This window comes from Cuculus canorus, chromosome 12 (genome assembly GCF_017976375.1).
Source record: "Cuculus canorus isolate bCucCan1 chromosome 12, bCucCan1.pri, whole genome shotgun sequence".
NCBI lineage: Eukaryota > Metazoa > Chordata > Aves > Cuculiformes > Cuculidae > Cuculus > Cuculus canorus.
The window spans coordinates 1,183,818-1,204,166 of NC_071412.1; the positions used below are offsets into that span (position 1 = coordinate 1,183,818).

At 39.9% G+C, this 20,349-nt stretch overlaps 1 protein-coding gene across 3 annotated transcripts in view; it reads right to left on the bottom strand.

Annotated features, from left to right (window-relative positions):
- LIPC (lipase C, hepatic type) overlaps positions 1-20,349 on the bottom strand; it is a 74,699-nt gene that overhangs the window by 51,698 nt on the left and 2,652 nt on the right. For all 3 annotated transcript variants that reach the window (XM_054077160.1, XM_054077159.1, XM_054077158.1), the window contains exon 2: positions 15,221-15,346. In XM_054077160.1, coding sequence (XP_053933135.1) covers positions 15,221-15,302 — 82 coding nt within the window. In that variant the 5' untranslated portion in view covers positions 15,303-15,346. The remainder of the gene's footprint in view (positions 1-15,220; positions 15,347-20,349) is intronic.

Genomic DNA, 20,349 nt, shown 5'->3' on the forward strand with positions numbered 1-20,349 from the left:
TTAATAATCCCCTGGATTTTCTTGCTGTGTTTATCATGTTGACCCTCCAGGTTCACTAAGAGACGTATTGGCTGACTGAAAATGTCAGATAAATATCAGAACATGCCCAAGCAGTTTCTTATAGGGTCAGATTCCTCCTCCAAGCTAACAGCTGTTGCACTAAAGTATGTTTAATGCCTTAATCATTTGAATTGATATATGCTAAAAAATACAGAGAAAGTTCAAAGATGTGACAGCAACGTATGGCTCTCTTAATTTAGTGAAAGTGACTTAGAGATAATATGAATAATCCTTAATGAGTTAAATGGTGAGTGAAACATCATTGCACATACTCAGCTGAGTTTTGTTTGCTTATAAAAACATGAAATACATTTGGATATTTTAATTTTAAAATTGTTCAGTGAACAGGGTAGTACACGCGCCTTCTAGTCTTGAGATACCGGAGTCAGAGTCTCTGGTGTCGCATTAACAAAAGAAAAAGTGATTTTTGTATGCATTTTTGTTTTCAGTTCTCAAATTCTACTATTTTTTTTCTGTTGTTGTTGAAACACTAGCTGAAAATTATACATAATGTCTCTTAAAATGCACACTGTTCTCATTCTTTGAATCTGTCCAGCTCCTACTTATTTGGTAAATGGAACCTCTAAACATACGTCCAAGGTGTGCCAAGGTCCTATTATACTATCAGTGCTTGACAACTTATACTTAACTTTGTAACCTCATAAATAACTTGTCAGTGAGCCAATTGTGTTAGAATCATCACAATCAGTTAGAAAACTTTGTTCTTTTCCTTTCTGAGAGTTTATTATGGGTCAGCAATGACTGTTCCTGTAGAGATGTTTGTCTTATTGCAACCATGAAGGGAAGTGTTTCTGATACGTTTGACATTAATTTCTATCATAGTGCTTAAAAGGCTTGATTTTAGTTTGATGTCTAAGGAATTAGTTCCAGAATTTCCATTATCTTAATTAATTTAGCAGAATGACATAGCCCAATGCACTTCCAGACAATTATTTCACCCTTCAGTTGGTGGCATGGTACTGAAGGAAATAGGTAATATGATTTTTGCATTGCCAGATATGTAACTTGTAGATGTGCCCTGATGTCAGAAAATCGAGTGTCTAAATAATGAAAATTCTATGAACGTGCATTGTTGCAAATTGTGGAAAATGGCAGACTTCATCGGCAGTTAGTGTCACGTCTCAGTTCGTGGCACTTCCTTTTCGAAGAGAGAATATCACAAATAAAAAAGCAGTGACCTTGATTCATCTGTTACTGACAGGGGGTGAAGACAGAACTTGGATGCTATTTGTATATTACTCTTAGAGGAAATATATTGTCTGCAGTGTAACAGAGAAAATGGCTTCAAGAATGGGACGAGGAGGCTAAAGATAGGGATTCCAGTCCTGGCACTAAATACTGTCTGATAGTGCCCAGAAGTGTGGGTTTTTTTTGAGTCTAATTTAAAGCAGAGGTAGTAATACTTATCATGCTAAGACTGTACCCATTAACATTACTGGTGCTTTGGAGTTGTGGAGTTTCTCTTTAGATTTGGAACAGTACTTTAAAGTTGCAATAAAGTCGAAAGGGACTTGCTGACCATTGCAGCTGCTAAGTGTGATGCGTTGTAGCCCGTGGAAGGGACTGATGTAGATCCCGGGGTCCTTATTCCCAGCTCTGTGGTTTGACACGTGCCTGCATGAAAATGCCTACAAGATGAGAAGGAATTGCCAAGTGGAGCTTGTGGTGAAGTTACAGCCTCTCCGTGGTGGACACAGAATCACAGAATCACAGAATCACCAGGTTGGAAAGGACCCATTGGATCATCGAGTCCAACCATTCCTAACACTCCCTAAACCATGTCCCTCAGCACTTCATCCACCCGTTCCTCAAACACCTCCAGGGAAGGTGACTCGACCCCCTCCCTGGGCAGCTGTTCCAGTGCCCGATGACTCTTACTGTGAAGAATTTTTTTCTGATATCCAACCTGACCCTCCCCTGACGGAGCTTCAGGCCATTCCCCCTTGTCCTGTCCCCTGTCACTTGGGAGAAGAGCCCAGCTCCCTCCTCTCCACAACCTCCTTTCAGGTAGTTGTAGAGAGTAATAAGGTCTCCCCTCAGCCTCCTCTTCTCCAGGCTAAACAACCCCAGCTCTCTCAGCCGCTCCTCGTCAGACTTGTTCTCCAGCCCCTCACCAGCTTTGTTGCTCTTCTCTGGACACACTCCAGAGCCTCAACATCCTTCTTGTGGTGAGGGGTCCAGAACTGAACACAGAGGGACCCAGAGAAGCCCATCTGGACGCTACCCATTGTTAGCGTTCAGCAGGTGGGTCGCACGTCCGGCTAATGAAGAGCTGTGCTGAGCTGGGCCTTGAACTTTTGCAATCCTAGCAGGGTTTATTCCTTGTCTCTCATGCTCTGCTTTTCACTTTTGCAAGGAATGGTAGTTGAAGACCCATTTTGCCTGTATGTTTTAAGACTTTCCATTGTTTCCAGCTTCTCACAGTAAAGGATAGTGGCTTGTTTTTGGAGGTGAATCCTTTCAGGCCAGGAGGCCAGTTCCTACATATTAGGGTCAACGTTAAATATTTTACTTTTTAGAATATGCTATTTCATGACGCCTGGTACAATTTTGCTTAGTTTTGTAGAAAATCTATCTCTAGACTAAAGGTCATACTGTGAATTATTTTGCAGACCTAAAATAGCTGTTTTAGTACAATTTTTTTTCTCCTCTCTTTCAAATAGATACTTCTATGTATCAGTGCTTTTCAGTAATGAGAGCTATTACCAGGCTTCCTCGTTACAGCACTTTGTTAGAAATGTGCCTAACATACAAAAGTGGTGGCTGACTGGGCTTCCATCAGTTCACCAATTTCACAATTAGGGGCAGTATTTTATTTGCAGCTCTGTGGTTCTGTTCAGATGTCTCTAATTCTCAAGGGGGGGCTGCTGACAAGGGGAAAAATTCCATTTTCATACAGACTTATCTTCGAAGTCCTACATAAAATACTAACTCAAAAGAAGAGTGTTGTAACTGAGGTGAGGTGTGAATTATTTGCCTATAACCTGCTAAAAAGTCTAGAACACAGCACCACTATAAGTAAGGCCAGATGTCCTCCTTTTCTCATTAAGATTCTGTTTAAGAGTTTGTAGAATTCCTTTCTTTTGGGACAGTTTTCATCATATCTTTGCTTCTAGAGATCATTCGGTACATGGATCAGACATAATTTCCCCAAAAGCCTATTCATGGGCTTCTAAAGAGGAGCTATTTCTCTGATTCTTTCAAAGATGTTAGCAAATTCTGCACCATATTGAGCGCCCTTTGGCTGCAGGTAAAGAATTCAACAGCTTGTGGGAGTGCTAATTAGAGCTAATAATAACTTCAGTGACCTGCCTTGGCTTTAAAATGCCTGACAGAAATTACTCTGTCCTTGAAGGATAGAGATTTTGTTTCTGTGCATGTGTCTGATTAGGGAGCCCATGCCTTCATGTTTCTGTGATCACACACAATTAATGAAGTGAATTCTTGTGTGTGAATGAAAGAGATGTGAGTGGTGTTGGAGAATCAAGAGGAAAAAAGGCAAAGAGATTTCTCAAAAATGCGGTACCAGAATTCAATTATTAGAGGGTTTTCTTTTGTGGGCTAAATAGCCTTGTTAAAAGCAGAAATAATAATAAGAAAGTTATTAGAATAGCAATTGGATTATATGTAATTAAACCTTTTCTCTCAAATTTGAGGACTTTTTCCACGGTTAGTTTGCTGCAATATTACAGCAGGGCTGGGGAAAAGGAAAGCTTTAACTTGAGAAAGCATCCAAAAATCTCTGAGGTAGACTTTTATTTTAGCTGGCTAATAGGTTGCTGGTGGTGCAGAAAACAATTGTATTTGCAAGGAGATTTCCCTAGACCTTTCCAATGTAAATATTAGTAACAGTAGCCAGAAAAAAATAATACAATTATCTAAGAGCTGTTTTCAGAATGATAAATTAGTTTTTCTTCTGACTTATCTTTCTTTTGCTAAAGTGATTTTTGGAAATGAATCAATTAGAGGAGGGGAAGGGTCTTTAAAGTGCTAATAAAGCCAGGATTTGTGAATAAAATCTCTGTAGCCATACACAGAAAAGCAAAGATTAAATTCTGTTTTCTCTTACACAAGAAACATTGGAGAATGCTTCACAGAAACCACTGGCATTACCCAAAGTTGGGTAATGACGTAAATGACAAATGACATCAGAATCTTGTCGTTGTAGTCTTTAGAATTTAGGGGAATTTTTGGAAAAATCAATATATTAATGCACCTGGGCTGAACGTGAGAATTGTCAACTCCAGCAACGCCATTCCCACTGCTTACTCAGTTGTAAAATGTATAATGGTTTCAGTTTTTTTCAAATTGTATTATTCCTAAATTCGATGATTGGAAGCTTGATATGGTAGACTGCATTTTTTTTTTAATTGAGGATAAAAACTTAAAATAAAATTAAAAAGAATAAATAAATTAATAGACAAATTAAAAAAAAAGAGAGCTCGGTGGTTCGGGCCTTTAGTTCCTAACCAGACATGTGGCTTCCGTGCTGCACAGTGAACAAGATCAAGGCACTGATCCAGCTCAAAAGTAGGATCACCAGGAGAAAATATAGGATTATTTTTCAACTAGATCAGTTTACAAGTTGTTTTGCTACAAGTAGGTCTGCTGGCACAATGGAGAGGTTCCTGAATTACTTGCAACAGTGGCCCGAGGCAAGGGCTCCTTCAGCTTTTAATGTCACTAAGTGTGTAATGAGCAACAACCTTTTCCTTTATCTTTAAAACATCTGTCATCACCAAACACTGGTTAAGTACAAAATAAGAAAATCAAATATTTGAGGCCTAGATTTTCCTCAGAGCTGGACAGATGTGGAATGTCACCCCTTCTGTTGTGTTAATATAAATATTTGGTTTTCTTTTCGATTCTTAATTCAGCAAAACTCATGTCCTTATTCCCATTCTGGTTATACTGTTAAAGGACATCCTAAAAATCAAATAGCAAGGGCTATTCATAGCATCACAGAATGGTTTGAGTTGGAAGGAACATTAAAGGTCATCCAGCCCCACCTCCCTGCCATGGGCAGGGACACCTCCCACTGGCTCAGGCTGCCCAAGGCCCATCCAACCTGGCCTGGAACACCTCCAGGGATGGGGCAGCCACAGCTTCCCTGGGCAGCCTGGGCCAGGGCCTCACCACCCTCAGTGTGAAGAAATTCCTCCTGATGTCCAGTCTAACTCTGCCCCTCTTCAATTTAAAGCCATTCCCCCTCATCCTATCACTCCTTGCCTTTATACAAAGTCCCTCCCCAGCTTTCTTGTAGCCCCTTTAGGTACTGGAAGGTCACTATAAGATCTCCTCAGAGCCTTCTCTTCTCCAGGCTGAACAACCTCTACTTCTCAGCCTGTCCTTGTATGGGAGGTGCTCCAGCCCTCGATGATCCTTGTAGCCTCCTCTGGACCCATTCCAACCACTTCATATCCTTCTTATGTTGGGGATTCCAGAACTGGACAGAATGCTCTAGGTGGAGTCTCATATTTGATTGCCTTATTCCAGTCTCTTAAACTTGCTCAGTAACACAGTTATGGACTGAAGGAATAACTTGCTGCACAGCAAGAGGTAAAATGTAGGTTTACTGTGTTTTCCAACTACCCACACCATCCAAAACCATACGATATACCATCAATGTATACATTTCCAAGCAGTGGCAGCTGACAGAAAATCCAAGGGGATTTCTACTGCCAGCTTTAATGAAAACTGATTTTACTTAGAGTAATTTCAATCATTATTTATTTTACTTAAGCTAAAATCAAAGAATATCCTAATATAAAAAAGGAATATCTGAAACACACAATCTTCCATCTTGAAATTTTAGGGCTCTGGAGATTTCTGTAGTACAACAGTCAAGTTGTGTGGCTGTGTTTACCGTGAAAAATAAAAATACAGGTAGACAGTGGCTGAATTGTTACTTTAAAAAGTTTACTACATAACCATAAAAGAAATACTCAATCCCTTCCTAAAGACTCATATGTTCAGTTTACTCTGGACTTGGTCCAGAATGTCTAAAGAGGACATCAGGAGCAACAATGTGCTGGGGATGCAGAGTCCTAAATGCTGATTTGATGCCTATGTTGTGAGAAGTCCCGAGCTCAAGAGTACCGAGTTCCCGAGTTGATGATGTGTAACTCTCAGATGTCTCGGAATTCAGCTCATTTCTGCGCATCAGGATGCTCATATTCAAAGTATCCAAAGCCAGAAGTGATTTTTTGTTTTAACCCAGCTTAAGAACTGACATTGATGATTCAGGGATGGAAAGTAAATACCACCTTAAGTAATTCTGGTAGGTCCATAAATATCAGCTGTTTGATGGTATTCAGGGAAGTAACATTTCATTTTAACGAATGGCTAGATAGATCTTAAGGCCGTGTGGGTGCTCTAAATGGAATTAATTGATTAGCACTTAATGTTTTGTAAAGGTGAAGATTTTTTACACACATAGACAATCTTCATAAACTGGACCAGAAAGATAGAAACGGAAGCAGAATCATAAAAGGAAAAACAAAACCAAAGTGCAAACTCTCTGAATTTACTAAATTTCTAAAGGTGGGTTTGGGAGAAAGGAGGTGAAAACACTCCTCTTGGATGGAATAATATGTCACACTCCTGCTTTTATTTGTATTCTCTATGAACCTCTGCAGTACTTATTTTGATTTCTGCTACCTAAAATTAAACGTAGAAAAGTACATAGTAGCCAGCAGACCTTCCCATTGCCACTTAATCTGAGCTATGACTTAGGAAGATTAAAATAGTAAGCAGCACAACAGTCTGTTCTGGGAACTGGATCAAAGACTGGAAGTTTTGTCCATTTGCTTCAGTTAAGAATCTCTGTTGTGTTCACAAGAAATGCTGACACTACCAAGCCAGAGTGTGCTGAAAGACACATTTCTTGGCTGAAGTTTCTCCAAAATGTTACAGTTCCTTTAAATTAACACATTAAAAATTAAAGATTGCATTCTGGTCGCAGAGCGTGTGGAAAGAGACCAAGTCTGTAAAATGGCATGCATGAGGATTGTGCAGAACTCCTCTCTCCAGGAAAAAGTGAAAGGTTTGCTACTGGGATGGAGGTAGACTTCTGGTGGAGAGGAAAGGCATGTGAAGGTTTTGGAGAAGGTGAATCCTAAAGGCATCTGTGCCCTCAGAAAAATGTGGAAACATTCCAGTGCGCTCTGTGGGCATTCTAATGGTGTAGAATAGAAGCTGATAGTTGCCAGTTCATGTGTCGTAAGCAAAATCTCATGTTTAGTACGTGTTCTATGTATGTTTGATGGCATTTGAAAAGTTATTTATTGGCTGGAAGAATGCTTTCAGTATTTCTTTTTTCTGTATTGACCTTGATGGGCACTAGAGAGCAATATCTACTGGAACCAACTCGGATACTGGTGAAGACGATGCTGTCACTGTTATTTCACAAAGTACTGTAATCTGCTAGCAAGCTCGGGGATAATGGAGCACTTACTACTTGGTATGAGTGAAGATGGCAGAATTGCAATCAAAGTAATCAATGAAACACAGAAGAGTAATTTCAGCACTGCACACTACCGTTTTTTGCCTAGGAACCTTTTTAGAGCATAATTGGGCAAGCTATAGACAAAGATTTCTCTTACAAACACCGCATTTTAGAATCTCAGCTTCCATGACTCTTTGATGTCATCTAAGAGAGCAATGATTTATTATGTCCCTTACAAAAAAACTGTTCCCAATTAAAAGAAAAAGTTTTGGTATCTGTTCCCAGGTAAGCAGGATGGAAAAAGAGCATAGCAGATTTTTAAATGATGGGCAAGCCGGCTTTGTGTAGTTTCTAGCACTGCAGGTGTACAGGCATTAATGCATTCTGCTGTTAACTGAGATTTTTGTATTAATATTCTAAGTTCTAAGACTGGACATCAGGAAAAAATTTTTCAAAGAAAGGGTCATTGGGCCCTGGCAGAGGCTGCCCAGGGAGGGGAGGGAGTCACCATCCCCAGAGGTATCTAAAAGACCAGTAGATGAGGTGCTCAGGGACATGGTTTAGTGGCAGATAGGAATGGTTGGACTTGATGATCTAAGAGGTCTTTTCCAACCTGGTGATTCTATGATTCTATGATCTTGTCTGGTAAACTCTTCATTGCTTCTTGAAAAATATACAAAAACTGCTTTTGGTTTGCTTTCAAATGTCAGAGAAGACTCCTTTCTCCTGGTTGCAGCTGATCCTCAACTTGAAGAGCAGATTTGGGGAATCCTGCACAGATATAGTCTGTGAAAGTCTTGTTTTTCATGGTGAGTCTCTGCTATATGTCATGCTGCATCCAGCTTACTCTCATTTGCATAAACACAAGGAATGCAATTAGGGCTGCTTATAATTTTTCTTGGCACTGTTGTCTAGGTGGCAATCTATATGTTGTCATCAACTTAAACTATTTTAGACAGTATCAATTACGAAATTGTACAGATATTTGAAAGGTCTGCAAACTGCCAACTGTAGTGAATAGCAGAAGCGTGATAAGGCAGCATGGATAGGGACTGGAGCCTAGGATTAGGCATTAAAAAAAGAATTCAAGTAGCTACTAAGGACTTGATTCAACACCTGCAGAAGGTTTGGGGGATTCTTATATCATAGAATCATAGAATCATAGAATCATAGAATCATAGAATCATAGAATCATAGAATCATAGAATAGTTTGGGGTGGAAGGGACCTTATGGAAGGGACCTTAAAGATCATCCAGTTCCAACCCCCCTGCCATGGGCAGGGACACCTCCCACTGGCTCAGGCTGCCCAAGGCCCATCCAACCTGGCCTGGAAGACCTCCAAGGATGGGGCAGCCACAGCTTCCCTGGGCAACCTGGGCCAGGGCCTCACCACCCTCATCGTGAAGAAGTTCCTCTCTCTGGGGTGAAAGCATTGCCAAAAATTATTTTGTCTGTAGTGAATAAAAATTGTTCAAACAATTCCCCCTTAAAAATAAGATCAGAGTTTCTCCCTCGTTCCTTCCCTTCCTGTTGCCAGCACCTAAAAAAGGAAACTTCGAAGGCGTTAGCACTATCGTTTGAAGTTAAAAGTACGAAGTGACATAAATATGAAAACTAGCTATTCTACTTCACCAAAACACAGAAAATAATCAACTGGAAATCTAACTAATCAACATACTACACTATTAGATAATAAATATAATTTCTTATGAGCTTTCAGACAAAAAAGTGCTAGAATTTAATTATTTGTATTTTTATAACAATTTTGAAATTCCAAAGAAAGGTCAGTTCTGCCTTCAGTTCTGGAGTCCTCAGCACAGGAAGGACATGGACCTGTTGGAATGGTTCCTGAGGAAGCAATGAAGATGATCAGAGGGCTGGAGCACCTCCTGTACGAGGACAGGCTGAGAGAGTTGGGGTTGCTCAGCCTGGAGAAGAGAAGGCTCCAAGGAGACCTTAGAGCAGCTTCCAGTACTTAAAGGGGGCCTACAGGAAAGCTGGGGAGGGGCTCTTGATTGGGGAGTGCAGGGACAGGACGCGAGGCAACAGTTTTAAGCTGTAAGAGGAAGATTTAGATTAGCTATTAAGAAGAAATTTTTTCCTGTGAGGGTGGTGAGGCCCTGGCCCAGGTTGCCCAGGGAAGCTGTGGCTGCCCCATCCCTGGAGGTGTTCAGGCCAGGTTGGATGGGCCTTGGGCAGCCTGAGCCAGTGGGAGGTGTCCCTCCCCATGGCAGGGGAGTTGGAACTGGATGACCTTTAAGGTCCTTTTCCAACTCAAACCATTCTATGATTTTTAGGCAACACTTCCTGTTTCCACATCCAGAAAGCAACCGCGTTGACTTAGAAGAATTTTGGCACCAGCAAAAGCTTTTGTTGGCTGATCATAGTGGGTATGTGTAAGAGAGCGCAGTCCTGCAGAGTTAATGCTTCTGGGGGATATTACCAATTGTAACAATTTTTTAAAAATTAAAAGGAACAAGCAAGAAAGATATCATAGTAATAATACTTATAAAACAATACACTTTTCTGTAAGAAAGGCTACAAAGTGTGAAAGTGGTAATTTTTTTACTTGGAACATTGGCATTAAATTATTATTTTTTTTTTTTTTGCAAGAATTATAATTCGCATTTGGCCTGTTGCCAAAGCATTGAACTTTATCACCCAGTCTTGGCATACGCAGATAGATGGCCCCTTCTGTCTCTTTTGCCAGTTATTGCTTATGTTGCCAGGAAATCTTAATCACGCTGCTTGGAAGTGGCTGCTGGCCCATCCACCTGCTGCCAAGCTATTCCACTGAAAAAGGAATCCAACTTAGATTCAGCAAACAGTCTCTTAGTTCTAGCTAACATATAGGAAAAAAGGTCACTATGCTAAGGCCACCCTAGAGGACCATATGGTGTTATGAGCTACATCATCAATATTGCACTGCTGTTGATGCAAACCTACCACTAACCCCGGAGCTCCACGTGGATTGGGCATAACTATGTATTCCAAACTGAAATGTGCAATAGAAACCTAGAGTGAACCACAAAATAAGCAGAAAAGAAAAATGTTCTCTTTAATAATGAATGTTTTTATTGATAGCTGTTTTCCATTAAAACTGTATAGATGTTAAAAAAACAACTATAAGCTCTAGTTTGAAAGAAAAAGGAAGAAAATCAGTTAAGCAATTAGACTGCACTGTTGCATTATCAAGAAATGTTCTGTATGTTCAAATTTCTCAAGTGTCTATGAGTCCAACCACTATTCATGCAATAGTAGTTGGAAGAATGTAATTTGGAAGTCAAGTGAATTACAGTCCTCTGGTGAATTTAAGTTCCTCATTAAGATGTTCAGTCACTTGCATTAGTTGAAATATTGAAACTTGCTTCATGCATGGATGGTTCCTTTGTTGATTGAGTTCCCGTTATTGTCTCTTTTCATGGGAAAAAGGAAAGGTCCTTAGTTAGTTAGACTACAGTTATGTTTTGGACTCTGTGATGAAAATTTATGTCTGAAATTGTATTTGTAGTTTTTTCCAGGTGCCGAAAGGAAGAATAACCGGTTTAGATGATGGAAACTTTGGTGGAAGTCTTGAGATCATTGCAAATGCTGCATACACATACTGTGCTTCTGAGACACATCCACTCAGAAAATGGCAGCAAATGTGTTGGTAGAACTTTTCCTAATAATGGCATAACATAGATCATTTGTGTAACTGGTGGGTACCCTGACATCTGAACTTCAACTGTCAGGACTTCTTGGACCAGTGTTTCATTAAGTCCTAAAATAAAGCCCTGTTTAAATGGTCTAACTAGAAGTGAGATGAACTTCAAAGTCATAGATAATGCACGAATTGTATTAAAGTAAATTAGAACTGCTAATGTTTTTTTAGTCTTGTTTCCATGGGCTGTAATCATGGTATGTTTGTGCATACGAAGAAGAGTGAGAGAAAGAGAATCATTCTCTTTGTAACTTTTTGATCCAATTTAAATCCAACTTCATAGAGAAAGAGGTATAAAATATGAAATTCCTGCATTTTCTGCAAATCAACAGCTGGATAGGGAAGAGAGACCCTTTGATATTGCATTAGCATAGGGTTGAAGTAAACATTTAACTCTAGTACCTCACTTATCCGTAAAGCTTAGCTGTATCATTTGGAGACTGCAAACTGCTAACCAGACAGGAAGACTCAGAGAAGATTGGCTTGTTCAACTCATGCAGGCCTTTTGGATGCATTTAGCTCGGAACACTTTTTTCTGCTGGAATTTGATCTTGTTTGAGCACTGATACCCAACACAGGAGAATAACAGCTTTCCACATGGTGCAGAGAGCAGCCCTGGGCCAGTCACTCCCTGATCCATGAGCCCAGCTGGTCCATGGACACCAGCATACCCCTAAAATGGTCACAGTGTGTGTGCAGAGCAAGGCAAAAAACGCTAGGTAGCGGATGGGAGGTGGTGACAGGAGTGCAGGGCTGGGGAGAGAAACCATGGAGCGGATCTCAGACTGAGGATGGTCTAGCAAGGTTTGCGTAAGGTCCACGAGGAAGCCAGAGCATGCTGGAACATTCATGGGTACCATGGGGACACTAAGTCATGGAGTAATTCAGGAATATAGACAAATTGTAGAGACAGGGAGAAGGAGCTGAGAATCTTGGGACAGGAATATCATGGAAGCACGGCTGGAGTTTAGGATGTGAGGAGTTTAGGATACGCAGGGTCTGGAATCCAGGCTTACTTAGTGCTGCTTCTCATGGAAATGCTCATCTTAAATTCAAACTATGGTTTGTACGTAGTGCACAACTTATGAGATAATTGATTTGCCTGCCTGAGGAGAGTGGAAGGCTTAGTGTGTTCTAGTTGAGTTTGATCTTGTAGCTGGACATTTCGGCCAAGGAGTTTCAATCAGAAGAACAGATTACTGTGCCATTCTGTCTCGTGAAAAGAATTGAGTTTGCTATCTTAGCTTTCTGCCTTTTCTGGAAGACTATAATTTTGTCACAAACTAAAAGCAGGACTAGAAACATTCTGTGAGCTTATCCTCACTGTGTTTTAATTCTACCTGAAAGGAGGTTGCAGAGAGGTGAGTGTTGATCTCTTCTCCCAAGTGACAGGGGACAGGACAAGAGGGAATGGCCTCACGCTTCATGGGAAGTTTAGATTGGACATTAGGAAATATTCCTTCGCAGATAGGGTTCTCGGGCACTGTCAGAGGCTGTCCAGGGGAGTGGTTGAGTCCCCATCCTTGGAGGTGTTTAAAAGGTGGTTGGGGTGCTTGGGGACATGATTTAGTGGACAGGTATGATCGGAGCTGATGATCTCTAAGGTCTTTTCCAACCTAATAATTCTATGATTCCAGTTAGGCTGAGAATAGCCTCTAGAAGAAAACGCTGTAGATATTTTTTTCATTTTTAGAAACATATTTGCTCTGCTTCTTAAATCAGTCTCTCTTCCACATCCTATGAACTAGGCATATCTGCTAGTACTAATATAACATGTGATCTGTCTTTTCTGGCCTGCAAACAAGGTTTTGAGCTGCAGAAGCAATGAGCAAACAAGTGAAGTCCGTTGACATAGGAGTACCAGGTCATGAGGGGAAAGGGGGATGGAGAGAGTGAAGAGACTGACCTTGCTATAAATGGTGCCACAGACAGTCAGGGCAGGAGGATGTGAGCTGGCATAAGGCAAGACCTGTGGCTGTAAGAGAACGGGAGCCCTGTGACTTCCTCTCTCTGCTGTGTTTGCATCCAAGGTGAACTAAACTTTAAGCACACAGTAAAGTCTGCATAGATAGGGGCAAAGATGATGCAAGACTCCTCAAACTAAAGTTTGGTTTCTGGTTCTTTCAAACATACAGAATTTGATCAAGGTTTCTAAATAGCTTGCTAAGATTCAGCACCTGTTAAGGATGTGCAAGCCTTGCCTGGTAAGTCACACCATGTTATGACATTAATTCAAATTTACAGCTCTCATTGTGTTTTAATTCAAGGATTTTATCTTGCTCAGAATGGAACCCAACAGAAAGTTTAATGTGCAGAATCAAAGAAAGATGGTGCTGCCACCTGCAAATTAGTATCACTGTGCCTATTACATATAAAGCATTTTTACAGCAAATGCTTTCTAAAACTGTAATACAAATTAACATAAATACGAACCACACACAGCTACTGAAAACAGCCATAACTCTGTGAATGTGCACGCCTTCCTTTATTTCAAGCTAAGGAAAAAACTACATTTATCCCCTCCAGATTCAGGAATAGACATATTGTATAGATAGGGAGAAGGAGCTGAGAATCTTGGGAAAGGAATGTCATGGAAGAACAGCTGGAGTTTAGGACATGAGGAGTTTAGGATATGCAGGATCCGGAATCCAAGCTTACTTAGTGCTGCTTCTCATGGAAGTGCTCATCTTAAATTCAAACCATAGTTTGTATGTAGTGCAAATTTATGAGATATAATTACTTTCTCTACCTGAGGAGAGTGGAAGGCTTAGTGCGTTCTAGTTGAGTTGGAAATTGTAGCTGGACAGTTTAGCCAAAGAGTTTCAATCAGAGGAACAGATTACTGTGCCATTCTGTCTCATGAAAAGAATTGAGTTTGCCATCTTAGCTTTCTGCCTTTGCTGGAAAATTATAATTTTGTCACAAACCAGAAGCAAGACTAGAAATATCCTGTGAGCTTATTCTCACTGTGTTTTAATTCAAGGATTTTATCTTGTTCAGAATGTAACCCAAGGGGAAGTTTAACGTGCAGAATCAAAGAAAGGTGGTTCTGCCACCTGAAAATTGGTATCACTGAGCCTATTACATATAAAGCATTTTTACAACAATTTAATTTCTAAAACTGGAATACAAATCAACATGGATACAAGATAGCACAGACAGCTACCAAAACCAGCCATACCTCTGTGAATGTGCACACCTTCCTTTATTTCAAGCTAAGGAGAAAACTACATTTATCCCCTCCAGATTTATGATATTGGAAACACAGTTTGATAAGAAGGTAAATTAATGCTTGCTATGCATAGCTCAACGATGAAGGTAGAAGGAATTGTCTTTATCAGTCATATTAGGGAGATTTTAAGGAATGCAGGTGGATGATGCACTCTCTTACTTAATAGTCACACAGATTCTGACATAATAAACAGTGTCACAAAGGCAGAGGAAATGATTGTACAACCATGTAAATGATATAGGTCTTCCACAGTACTCTCCAAACCACACTGCAGATGTATCTCTTTCACTAAAAGACATTCTTCACAGTTGAGGTGAAAGGCAGCCTACATTAGACAACTCAGAAAACGAAAGCTTAAACACTGTCAGAGAAATTTTTAATCATAGTAGATTTAATCGATCTTATAGAAAACTTCTGGCCCAAGAAGGTTTTAACAGATATCAGTCTACTGTATATTTTCAAACTAATAATTTTTTTAAATTAGCTTCAGCAGAAGATTTGTTAAAGGTCAGATTACTTTAAGTTTATGTTCTCAGAACCTATAGGTTTCCACTGAGAAATGTTTGTTCGAATTACAAACAGCTACATTTTCCAATAAATCGACAGTTATTAATGCCATATTTTAAAGGAATAACACTTAAAAAACCCTCAAACCCCAACACGCTCATGACCAGACAGTCAATATTATTTAATTTTTATACCATAAACATTTTTTTTAAAGTTCATGATCACTATTTATGTTTGATAAGATATTACCTTTTTCCTTTCCTCCATATGTATTTGCTGGGATGGCGATAAAAGAAAGCAACAAAAATAAGAGAAGTTGCAAACTTTTCATTTCTTCTTTCTCTGAATGAGAGTTGGGGAATGCACTGTTAAATTCTGCCAAGAGATGGGAAAAGGAAAGAGTTATCAGAGCTTTGCAAGAAATTCTTTGCCCGTTAATCATTAACCTCGAATTCTCTTGTCCACTGCTCCGGTTTTTCCTTTTATGGAGTGAAAACAGAATTTGCCTGGTTCCAAATTCTTCTGTTTTATTTGATGCCACTTGTGGCAGAAACAATTTGGGACTGGATCCTCCTATCTTGCTCAACAATGCTCAGCTCTGAACACAGCGGAATCAACGGCGTTTGTTCTCTGAAATACTGCTAAAGGCCATGGGCAGCCAGCTTGAATTCAGTTGGTCAGCAGCTCAGTCTGAACACATTGCAAAATAACTGTAAGCACTGAAGCTCAATCTAAACATTTCATTAACACAGACAAATCCCAGTAAGGGAAACATCAAAATTCTCTACATAATAAACACTTCTCTTATTTCAGTGATAAAATTGATACCAGATTTTAGGTAATAGCGAAATACTTCCTTTGACATTGACTGAATAGGTTTTATGACCTAAGAAATTCATTAGTGGAGGCCTATTCACCAACATCTTTCTCCACTTCTGGTAAAACAATCATTAGGAAGAGTATGTAGTAGATGTAGGAGCAATGCTGTCCTCTGGGCCTTATTAGCATCAGTCTGGAGCATCACAGTTTTCTCACATGAGTCAATGTTCTTGAGACATATTCTGGCTAATTTTAAAGGAACTAAGTGCCATTTATGATGTAGCCGTGGCAGTATGGGCTGCAAATAGACCTGCATTCCACTAATCATTGGATTGTCATGTGGGTTAGTGTTGCCAACCTCCTTCTCTACCTGCATACCTGAGCTAGTGTATAATTAGCCAGATAGGTCTATACCTCACTTGTGTGCTTCGACAGTGTTGCCGCGTTTGCCTTAGAAGTAGGTCTCTGGCACAGTAAAGTTTCTCCCAGGTTCTGAATGATGAAGAAGACCTCCAGTGCTCAAAAGGGGGTGATAGTGTAAATTCTTTGGTTAGTTTAGTTTGTTAAGGATTTGATGTAGGTAATAGCAGAGACAGTATTTTAAGAACTCTAGAACTGTCTGTGTAAGACTAAATGACAGAAACAGAGCTTGTAAACTTGAAAAAACATATTTTGAATATTCAGTGACCCATACATTTTTTATGAAGTCTCTCATCATAATTACTAAATCTAGACTGTATGAAATGATAGCCATACCAGACCAGCCTGAGGACTTTCCCAATTTTCTATTGTCTCTATAATTAAAAGCTATTTTAAAATGTCCCAGCTAAAAGTTTTTTCACCCTTTTCTATAACAGTAAGTCTCAGGGGATCCATATGCCATAGCAGAACTGGTATGTTAGACTACAAAAAAAGGTATTCTCAGCAAGGAAACTCCACTGTTGTGCCTGATGCATTGTTTTGGCATACAAGACCATGCTTCATAGAGAGTGGACTATGGTGCCGGATGTTGCATGAATAAAGGAGAAAAATACAGATCACTTCCTTTCCATGCTCACTCCGAAGAGCCTCGAGTTTAGGGTACAGCAGGTGGCTAGAAAACTCTACAAGCAATCTGTAAGGTCATACCAGTCACCACACTTGGCAGTGATCTTGGCACAACAACATCTAAAGTGTTGTCAAGACTGACTGATCAGTGTGTGTGTGTATGTGTGTGTGTGAAAGTATATTAATAAAGAGGGAACACAGAAAGTGAGGTGATCTGATCATAATGACTGGCTGATACCCTTCGCAGAAGTATTTTTCATGGACATAAGCAATAAAAGGATTTGCAGTAATTGAGAGAGGAGGCAGAAGTTGGATAAGAATTTAGACTGTGATGGTGAACACAAAATGCTGTATTTTAGCAAAGTTAACACTAGTGGAAACTGGTGTGATTTATCATAGCCTTGCAGTGAGCTTAGAAAAACATAAGTTGATGATGATGTGAAGATTACAGAACTGACTGACAGGCTAAATGATGGTACTAGCCACGGTCATCAAGAAAGTAGAGAGCATTTAAGGGAGAAAGAGTATAAGGCCTGTTTTCTGCAGACAGGAATTGTTGAGGAACAGGGTGGTATGTACAGAGCAGGCTATTAGGTCTTTGTGAGGAGACTGTTTGGAAATAAAGACTACAGGGATCAATCTCTGGATTTACTTCGCACTAGAGAACCCACGTAGTAAACCAGAATGGCATTATAAACATCTTATGAAGGATTGCTTAAAGTGGTGAAAGGAAAAGTGGGCAAAAGAAGGAGTTGCAAAAGGAGGAGGAACCTGCCTTTCTCCCTGCTATCTACATGACTTCATTTGGCGATCCTGCGTCAGTCATTGCTATTATTAATTTGTTTTTTCAGTGTTGACAGAGTATCAGCAATAATGGTGAAAGCTCTAAGCAGTGTTGTGGGAATAATTGTACAGCATTTGAATAAGTGATTCCACAGTGTGTATTCAAGATGAGTTTACAAAGCACAAAATTGCATGCTACGGCACATTAGTCCACAGAGAGCAGATTGTGTTCTGGAGGAGGGGTCTGCTCCCAGTGGTCTCTAGAGCATTGTGACACAACGTGTTTTCAGAGTGTGGGTTTGGGTATTTTTTCTCTAGGCCTCTTCTCCATTTGATTTACATGAGTAATTCCAATTACTTTTATCATCTACTCGTAAAGAGAAGAATGGCTCTCCTGCAATGTAATGGACATTAGAGTTAGAAGACAAAAAAATATAAATGAATAGCTTTCCTGTGAATCCAAATATTGAAATCATAACTTTTGCCACCTTCAACATGTTTATGTGATCACATGATGAATCATAGACTCACAGAATCCCTAGGTTGGAAAAGACTTTTGAGATCAAGTCCAACCGTACTTGTCCACTACTAAATCGTATCCTTAAGCACTTCATCTCCCCGTCAGTTAAATAACTCCATTATGTCAATCACCTCCCTGGGCAGCCTGTTCCAGTGCTTGATAACCCTTTCAGTAAAGAAATCTTTCCTAATGTCCAATCTCAACCTCCCCTGGCGCAAATTGAGGCCATTCCCTCTCGTCCTATCACTTGGGAGAAGAGACCAACACCCACCTCACCACAACCTCCTTTCAGGGAGCTGTAGACAGTGATGAGGTCTCCTCTCAGCCTCCTCTTCTCCAGGCTAAACAACCCTAGGTCCCTCAACCGCTCCTCGTAAGACTTGTTCTCCAGCCGCTTCCACCAGCTGCAAGTTGAAGTTACCTACTTTGTTTGAGCAGCTCTCTCAGCTTGTTTAATTGTTATGTTTGTTTAGCATATATAATAGTTTGTGAATACATAACCTAAATTAGTTTAGGAATTAATTCCCTAGATAAAAAGTATACAAGAAAGAGTCCAGTACACTATAGGAATGGAAAACATGGAGACAGGTATTTATCAGAAGGGACTATGCGCTAACTACTCGGAGTTACTTGCTGCGGAGTTACTTACATTTGAATCTGTATGAAAGGCTGTGAAGGGGAGCTGAAATATTCTTGGTGAAAATCACTGCAGAAGTAAGGGGATCCTCTGGAAAAAAGAAGGTGCACTGAGGCTTCATATTAGTCTCCTGGTTGATCACAGAGAATGCTGTCTGAGTTAAACTGATTACTTCTGAGATACTAGGAGGTATCTGCTGCTCCACCAGGGCAATGTGAACTGTGAGACTGCTCTGCTACAGTTCTGGACCACTGGCAATGACAAAATTTCCAGGAGCTGAAGGCAACACAACTACTGGAAAATCAGGGAACAGAAACCTCCAGGACTATAAAGAAGGCTGGAAGATTGATGTAGGAAAATGAAACCAGGAATATGGAAGCTACATGGTGTCCTGATGTGACTTTCAAGAGTATGTGGAATGTTTAGAACTTGGTATGTTTGTTACTTGTGCTCTGGGTAAGGCAAATGGATAGTTTTGTATTTGCAAAAACCTTAATTCTCAAAAAAAGTCTGAAATTAACTTCTTAAATTTAAGGTTTGAATATATTAACCATAAAATTTAAAGGATCCATTAAAAAGAAGTTATTATTCTACCAAGTAAGTAGATCTGATCTCTGTTTTCTGTAACACCTGGTATTTGCAGATTACTCCGTTTCCCACATTTAAATCGCTCACACCTACTGTAATGATATGGCTTTTTTTTTTTTTCTGGTATTAAATTTAAAAATAGATAATCCAGACTGAACACATATTTTGTATTGCATGGAGACTAGTGCTTTGCCTAATATTTCATACTTTGCATGAAATACAGTCTTCCTTAAATAACAAAGTGTCCAAACCCAAACTTCACAGAATCACAGAATCACAGAATCACAAGGTTGGAAAGGACCCACTGGATCATCGAGTCCAACCATTCCTAACACTCCCTAAACCATGTCCCTAAGCACTTCATCCACCCGTTCCTTAAACACCTCCAGGGAAGGCGACTCGACCACCTCCCTGGGCAGCTTATGTTGCTTCTAGCTTATGTTGCTGTGTTTATATCTAGTTTGCATATACAATAAAAGAGCTTGATAGCCTTCTCTCTTCCGCTAGTGATGCTGCTTGTACACCATACACCCAGGAGGTATACTCTAATCAGAAACCCCATCTGCTTCTTGGCTAATGTTCCAATTATAGTTGGACCTCTTGCACATAGTCACATCTATAATAAAATTGATGGTTTCACTATGAGAGGCAGCATGTGACTAATGGCACATTGTATCATGCAAGCTTTTGCTTCACTATATAGTTCTAATCAAATTAAATAAAGGAACACAGAGCAGAAATCTGTCAGGCATACAGTCTTGTTTTTTTCCTGAGACCACACTGCACATCAAGATGGTTTTCAATCACCTGAAGACCAATAACACTGTAGTACAAGATGTTCTTTCATGTTTAGAAGTGATTTTATGGGCCAGAACTTCAGCTGGCATAAATTGGCTTCTGTGCAGCTCTAATGATTTTCACCAGCTGAGGATCCACCCTGTGTTCCTACGATTACCCACTGGCATCTGAAAAAAAAATTCATGT